Source organism: Etheostoma spectabile, chromosome 8 (genome assembly GCF_008692095.1).
Source record: "Etheostoma spectabile isolate EspeVRDwgs_2016 chromosome 8, UIUC_Espe_1.0, whole genome shotgun sequence".
Taxonomy (NCBI): domain Eukaryota; kingdom Metazoa; phylum Chordata; class Actinopteri; order Perciformes; family Percidae; genus Etheostoma; species Etheostoma spectabile.
The window spans coordinates 23,789,307-23,797,922 of record NC_045740.1 but is presented as its reverse complement, the minus strand read 5'-3'; the positions used below and the strand labels follow the sequence as shown (position 1 = coordinate 23,797,922).

The 8,616-nt window shown below is 39.3% G+C and overlaps 1 protein-coding gene across 1 annotated transcript in view; it reads left to right on the top strand.

The window, feature by feature from the left end:
• Positions 1 to 8,616, top strand: part of calb2a (calbindin 2a) — a gene marked incomplete at its 5' end in the record, with an annotated part of 25,009 nt that overhangs the window by 7,050 nt on the left and 9,343 nt on the right. Inside the window, 4 exon segments of the mRNA XM_032524166.1 lie at positions 278 to 367; positions 910 to 990; positions 5,379 to 5,435; positions 8,396 to 8,473. Coding sequence (XP_032380057.1) covers positions 278 to 367; positions 910 to 990; positions 5,379 to 5,435; positions 8,396 to 8,473 — 306 coding nt within the window.

Here is an 8,616-nt window from a genome sequence, read left to right as displayed (position 1 = left end):
ACACACACACACACACACACACACACATACAGAGGATCCTAGATTTATAGTTATAGTTATAGTAGATCAGGGAATTACTTATTACGAATCATCAATTATCAAGTCAATCCTGATTCACTCCTCCTCATTTCTCAATTAACTAATCAGTAACTACTGCATAAAATTAGTTAGGAGTCATCATTCACTAACAGTTAGTTTCTCATTAGTTCCTCATTTGTTCCCTGGTAACTACTCAAATGTTGTGGCCCTTATTGTAAAGTGTTATCATGTTTTCTAGGACCCTTCAAACCCCATATTCAGAGAAAAGATGAAGGAGTTCATGCAGAAGTTTGACAAGAACAAAGATGGACGAATTGAGATGTCAGAGGTAAGGCCAAGAGGCGCTTCTTGCATTATGTTTTTATAAAAGGAAGTAGATTGATGTGTTGGGAAATATGCTCATTAGCTTTCTTGCCAAGTGTTAGATGAGAAGATTGACACCACTCATAATACTCCAGTTGATTACATAAATTCAGTCTTTTTGATAGTCTCAATGGAGCATCAGTTTTTGATATTGCTATCCCTCGATTTCACCATTTTCGGAGCATAATTTGAAAGAGATGCGAGATGGAGGCCTTCTGCAATACCAATAAGTTGTTAGAGAGGGGTTCAGAGTAAAAATCGGGTGGAAAGGTTTTGTCTGAACTAAAAAGTGAAAAGGTTTGTTTGTGAAATAAATAAATACAAATCTAATTCAGGCATAACCCGGCTTCTAAGTTGGCAGCTCTCTATTATTTATGTACAAGTTGCTCAATTGAAGCTTTGCAGACAAAAAGCTCCCCAGTCTTCATTTCTTCTCCTCTCCCAACATATCAAAGCCGCCATCTTGTGTTCTCACCACTCCCTTTTTCCTGTCATTCCTCTCTCTAGCTGGCCCAGATTCTCCCAACTGAAGAGAACTTCCTGCTCTGCTTCAGAGAGTTTGTCAGCTCCAGTGCTGAGTTTATGGCGGTAAGCGTTTGTCAGGATGTGCCGGAATATTTTTTTAATGCAGAGCTGCTGTACTCCCTTGCCTCACTGATGGTCATTTGATCCGTTCTTTGCATTCTTGTTTTTCACTAAGAAATGTCATTAGCCTGGACACACTGCAACCAACCATACAATGTAGACCAGAGTCAGTCATCCATGGAGGAGAGAAAGCCTGCATATTGTCATTGCTGCCTACCAGCTAATTTCATGAAGTAATTCCCTGTGTATGGTCAAAGTTGCACTAATTAGTGAAACCGCACACCCTCTGCCTCCATTACACATGGTTGCCTATTCCTGCTGTTAAGATATAGCAGTTGAATTACAAATCAAACGACCACACCTGGTGGTCCATCAGAAACATAGTAGAAATATAGTACAGCAGTAAAAATACTGTAGAATTGGCAGAGCACCAATAAAGGGAAATATGTGACAAGTGAGCAAGCACAAATCTTGAAACAGACAGCGATGTACATCCCTCCAGTAAAGTAAAAAGGTAAAGTCAATAGTTTGAAATGGCCAATTTCCTTTACCATTTTGGTTATTGTGATACAGTAAACCCTTCTGATCTTGTTGTACCAGTTGCAAAACACCGATTTTGAAAGCTGAAGTGTTTGCTTTACAGTAACTGGAGAGTGTTAATTACTTAGGCTGTAAATGGTTCTCCAATGTCATGGGAATGTCATGAGAATGTCTCTGCTGGTGCCTGCAGAGGAGCTACGGGCTGTTGTGGGTAACTGCAGGTTACAGAGGTTTGCAGTGGCGCTGATGGTCACAACTCCCAAAACTCAATGCATCAACATCAATCATGATCAGGGTTGGGGAGTAACGGAATACAGCTAATAGAATTACGGATTTAATATATAAAAATATGAGAACTGTTACAGTTTAAATTGGTGGTATTCTGAATGCAGTTACCTTTTTTTAAAGAAGGATTTAGGAAGGGTGTTTTATACATTTTATAATTTTATAAAATATACCCCAAACGACAAAAAAATAAATAAATAACCATAACCCCAAATGGACTACATGAATTAAATTTTAATTTACAGGATATTATTAACAATTGGGATGAGTCCAATAATGGTTGGCAAAATGATAACATAGAGGGACAGAACAGGTTAAGAACCACAGTTAGAAGCTGGTGAAATTAACATGTAGTCTACAACCAGATGAAACCACAGTTTAAAAACAAATACTCTCACACATTGTTACGTGTCGCCATGCGTGTTGCCACGACCAGCGCCATCGACAGCTCTTCATAAAACTTTGTGTTTGTTTTAAAGAAATACCAATAAACCAGAGCATGTTTTTCTCCTATCCTGGTATGCTGTGTGGAACGTAGCTGCTGAAAGTAATTAGTTACATTACAAGTTACATTACTTTTGGTTACTCATAACATCACCTGAGATGCACCAACACTTACTTGCCAAATATAAAGCTAAACCTCATCTGCCTAGATCAACACAAATCCTTTTTTTACATTATGGACATGAACAAGATCTCTCTTTTATGCTCTTTAAAACCAAAAAGCTGACAACAAAGTCATGAACATAATTATGAACATCAGCCTAAAATTTGTCACAAACCAGGCTTATGTATGGCGGCCGTCTGCTTTTCATAACCTCTATTTTGGCCTGTTGTGACATGTTTGTCTGAAGCACTTGAATAAGCAATTCAAGTTGTTAAGTTTAAAACAGTCTAAAGGAAATGTTAAATTATAGCATGGTTGACACTTTTTACATTATTTACAGTACTTGATTTACGGCTAATATGTGAAAAATGTACACAACCTTATTAGTTTAACTTTAATTCCGTTTTACTACGAATCGTTATAGGAAGTGCTTTTATTTTGAATTAGCCTACAAGGAAGTTTTGTCTGTTTTGTACTCACACTAGCTTGTGTTAGGAGATAAACAGAAGACGATAGAGGCAAAAAATGTCCATCATTCTTAAAGCCATAGAGTGTAGTTTCTGTTGCCATCACCCCCATGTCAAATTCTAAGTTATGACCAACAAAATTGTTGGCGCGTCTACATGATACAAGCCTTCCCTTATCGCGCACCTGCCCCACCCCTCCTACATTCAGTGGCTTGAATGTAATGGATGTTCATTAATATTACGCACTAAAGCTTTAAGTTTGTTCAATTCAATTCAATTCAATTTTATTTTATTTTACAGTTTCAAATCATAACCAGAGTTATCTCAAGACACACTGAGTAGGTCTAGACCACACTACAATTTACAAAGCAAACCAAAAAATTCCAGTAATTCCCCTGAGGAAGCGTTTAATGTGACAGTGGCAAAGAAAAAGGCAGAAACCTTGATTGGTGAGAAAACTTCCTTTTAGGGACAAACCTCAGACATTCCCAGGCAATTGGTAGGCGGTGTCTGACGGTGCCGATTAAGGATGTGATGAACAATGGCAATAATAGTCACAATAAAGATTATTTAACTATGACTAGAAATACCAGTTGTAGTAGCTCATGGCGTAGCAGGGCACTGCAGGACTTTACAGGGTGTAGCAGGACACTGCAGGACTTAGCAGGATGTAGCAGGGCATAGCAGGGCATAGTAGGACACGTCAGGGCATAGCAGAGTGTAGCAGGGCAGTTCAGGGCACAGCAGGACGTAGCAGGGCATAGCAGGACGTAGCAGGGCATAGCAGGACATAGCAATGTGTAGCAGGGCATAGCAGGAAGTAGCGGTGCATAGCAGGACGTAGTGGTGCGTAGCAGGGCATTTCAGGGCATAGCAGGACGTAGTGGTGCATAGCAGGGCATTTCAGGGCATAGCAGGACGTAGTGGTGCGTAGCAGGGCATTTCAGGGAATAGCAGGACGTAGTGGTGCGTAGTAGGGCATAGCAAGGCACTTCAGGGCACTTCAGGGCTCAGAGCAGGACCACAATAACAGCTGCAACTAAGATGTAGGTGCCACCCTAAACAAAAACACAAGGACCCCAGGGAATAAGCTACCTGTCTGTTCACTTTCTTGTTTGGAAAACTGCCTCATATTGACCAATAAAATGTTTGCCGTAAAAGACAGGCGTTTTGGTCATCATTCAAAGCCACTGCACTACATCCCCAGTAGGTTTTGGAAAGATGCTAAGTCCACTGTCCTGATTACAGGGTTATCAGCAGTAATTTGTTACATTGCTGTGTTACACACAGATGTAATTTGATTACAGTAATGCGTTACTTTGTAACACGTTACCCCAACACTGCAAAACAGTGACAGTAAACTGAGCTAAATCAATTTAGCTAACGAGCAATCAAACATTAGATACACACAAGTCAATCATATGTGACTAGTTGATAGCAAAAGTTCAGAAAATAAGAAGTCTGTTTTGTTACTGAATAACAGTCAAGATGTATTTAAGAAACCATTTATGTATAAAAAGTTCAAAGTACAGTATTAACAATAGGGCTGCACTGACTTGTGAATAATTAAGGACTAAAGGAATAACAAAACGCCTTCAGCAGAGCAAGAAAGGCTCTCCTAAAAAGGAAATCCTTTATTCCACAAAACACATTTAAAAGATAAGAAAATGGCAGATTTCATGTTAGATCGGCCGCAATGAAAGAATGGAGACAATTAGAAACCAATTACATGTGGGGAAGAGGATGTCCTTGTCTCCGGTGTCATGTTGAAAAGTAATAATGAAATGACAAGAGGAGGATGAATGAAAGAGAAGGTGTGAAGAGAAAAGGATGCAAATGGCAAACAAGAGAAAGCAGGAAAAGAGAAGGACGTAAACGAAATGTCGATGGGAAGCCGAGAGCCTGAGTTTGAAAACATAAAACAAGAAAGGAGGATTAATCAGTTTTTGTTGAAGGGCACTGTCTTCTTAAAGGGTTAGAATGAGGAAGCTGAACCTTCTATTTTCAGAGTCATATATAATGGATAACACCAGTGTAGCTCTTTGCAGTGCCCAGAGGAGGAGCAGAGGGGAAAGAGGAGGAGAAGGAGAAGGGGGAAGGCCATCCATCTTTGATAAGGAGCCCTTCCTTTGGACAGGGACAGCTGCTAGATTAAAACATTCATTAAAATGACTTTCTCTCCCTCCCTCATTTCTCTCTGTCTCTGGTTGCCCTCTGCTCTGTAGGGGGGCGACTGGGATTGTATTGAATACTGTGTGATTACAGGGATGATCCAGGCTTTTGTGGTTGTCCCCTCTGGAACGATTTCTGCTCTATCCACCAGAAAAATCAAACTCTTAGCGCAGTTAAGGAGCAAGCTGAGGGTTCGATCAGAGAGGATTTATGTTGGGGGAGGAATGTGAGAGAAAAGTGTCTTTGTGCTTTGTGCATCAGTGCTGAAAAACTGCTTTCAATGCAATACCTCCTTTGTTTTTAATTTATATTTCTTGTAGGCTTGGCGGCGATATGATACAGATCGCAGTGGTTACATCGAAGCAAACGAATTGAAGGTATGTTGCAACACACTCAATTCTCAATGATAAAAAATATTGTAACTCATTCATGGTCATGGCTTTTATGTGATATTTCTGATCATATATCTACATTTGCATCCCAAAGGCTAGCATGACCAATCAATACGTTTACAAATCCCTGTTATTTATTAACCTGCTTAATTTGTCATACTTATACTCATACGTCTTTTTTCTTTCTTTCTCCCCTCACACACATTCAAATACACATTCAAATGCTCTCTAGCAAAGCACCCCCCCTTGACTGTGATTATCAGACAGTAGTAGCTATGGCAGCCACTTAAGTAGTTACTTATCCCATAAATCCCATCTTTTTTCAAAATATTTACATTTTATTCACAGATTTACATATACGTATACCACTGTAATAGTCTTGTTATTCTGTTTTTGTTTTCCTGGATGTATTTCCCATACCCTTTTTGATCATTTTGAGTAGAAAAGCCCAAAATGTCTAATCCTATTTGGATTTTGTTTTTGGTTTATCACCTCCTCTATGTTGTTGTGCACCATTAAAAAGAAAGGAAAGAATACCAGAAAAATAATACTGTATACATTTTTTTGTGTTATGGGGTAACTACCCTATTACTAGGGTAACTACGCTATTATCAAACTGATTATGAATCTGCTTGTTGAAAGGAATAGTTATGGAAAATAACCAGTAGGCAGGAAAGATGCCTATTCGCTTTCTCGCCGAGTTAGATGAGAAGATTGGTACCACTCATAAATCTGCTCAGCTAACTTTGAGCAAGACAGCCAATACGCATATTTCCTGAAAAATAAAACTATTCTTTTAAGGCCCTTGAAACATCTGTAAAAAAAAAACCACACTGATGTGCTGAATATGGCTTAAGATGTAGTCTCTGCACTGTCAGGGCCAACAAGTGACATATTAACTAACCAGAGATAATCAACATTTCAATATGTTTGTCACTAAGTTTCAGTGCAATTCACCTTTTTTGATACATGTTTGATGCATACATAAGCACATGGGTCAGTAAAGCAAGGCAGCAGCTTTAAAAGAGGAAGTATCCGCTCCACAGGAAATCCCCCAATGACCACCACACGTGTTTATTTCCGGTGAGGACTCAGATGAATAAGCTTTTCAGATTGCACAAATGTTGTTCACTTCAACACCTCTAGGAAATTTTGTGTCAAATGATATAAAGGAAAGTGCTCTACACTGGGGAGTTAATTATTACTCGGGTCAGTGATTAAGCTTCACATAGAAATTAGGCTGCTTAGGTTGTCATGGGATCTCATTTCTTCCAGCTGACCAGGTGCAGATGAGTTACTCAGGTGTGGCCTTCGGAAAGCTTTGGGAAAATGCAGATGAGCTCACAGGCAGCAGACATACGTCTCACCTCACAGGCCTTAGCCAGGGTTTAGAAATGACTGAGGTCCACAATTCTTTCTTTTAATGGAGTTTATTTACTGCATTGTATGAGCATAATGTATACCAAAATGTAACCTACAAACACACCCTCAGCAATACACCACACACAAATTCTATCTATCATTAAATACATACAGAGGGAGCTTTTGGCAAAAGGCTTTGTATTAAAGCTGCACAATTTGTCACAGCCAGTAGTGGAAAGTAACTAAGTACATTTACTCAAGTAGCTACTGTACAGTTATTACAGAAAGTACAGTTATGTGGTATCTGTACTTTGCTTGAGTAGTTCCATTTGTGCTACTAAATTCATCTACTCCACTACATGTCAGGAGGAAATATTGTACTTTGTAATCCACTACGCGGATTTGAAAGATACTTCTTTTATTTAAAAAAACATATGATGTTGCAGTAGGCTATACGAGTTACCTACGCAGTAGTTTAAAAATAATCTACAATTAGCTCCACATTGACAAATTACAACATTAAGATGCTCTCAAATGTATTTGTTTGTGATAGAAAATGGAAGAGGTTTTTGCTCAATTATAAAATATATATATATATATTTATAGTTTCACGTCTGATATATTCTATGGATAGGCTATATACTTTTAATTTATAGTAAAATGTGTCAGTTATGAATGTTGCTGGTATGATGTTAATATCAGATCATTTTCACTTGTGCTGAAACTGCTCTAACCTGTTAACATGGGCACCGAAAGGAAAAGCAAGAGGTGTGGGGCACTCCAGCGCTGCTCAGGTAGGCCAACACATCCTGTGGCCCCGCACAGAAAGCTGTCAGTTTTAATCATAGAGTGTACACTAAAGAAAACAGTTTCACGTCATTCAGATGCAGATATACAGTGTGTTCTAAAAAAGAAATAATCACTGAGGTCCGGACCTCTTTGACCTCATAGTGGGCTACGGCCGTGCCTACCTCATGACTGCGAGCATACAGGGAAAATATCTGAGCATATTGACTGAAGTGATGAACGTGTGATGTTAGAATATTTTGAAATAATGACTGCACTACATTAACCGTACCCAGAGGAAGAGCCACACGTTTGCAAACCTTCAGAACTCAGCCCAAACCAAGGGGGGGGGGGTCCGGGGGCATGCTCCATTTACTGGCAGCTATATGCCCTATTTCTCATGCCATTTGACAATAGACTGCCTAAACTTCTGTATCATATGGGGAAAACATGATTGTTGCCAAGGAATAACAGTCAACATCCTGTTTTGCAACTAATTACTCCCCAACTGTCTTCATCATTCTGAAGTAAAATACCACTGATTTCATTTATTTCTGTCTCTATCTTTCTTTTGCTCTTTCCATCTCTACATCCCTTCCTACCCTTCTAATTTCCTTGTTGCTTTTATCCTTCCTTTATCTACCTTCCTTCATCGAGTTTTAGGTTTGCAAGAAAGTGAAATATTAAATAAAGCTTTGGCATTGCTGTGGGGTTTTTCAATGGTGAAAACCGAGGACCCTGTACATGCATGTTCTTCCTCATTTCTTTTTTTTATCCACACATGTCTCTGTCCTCAGGGCTTTCTGTCAGACCTGCTGGAGAAGGCTAACAGACACTACGATGACCAGAAGCTCCTGGAGTACACACAGACCATAGTAAGACACACACACACACACACACACACACATACACACAGAAATGGAAATAGAAATGAAATAGAAATGGTGATAGGTGTAAACCGAGCCCTGGGTATCCTGCTCTCCCTGTAAGAAAATGAAAGCTCAGATGGGCCGATCTG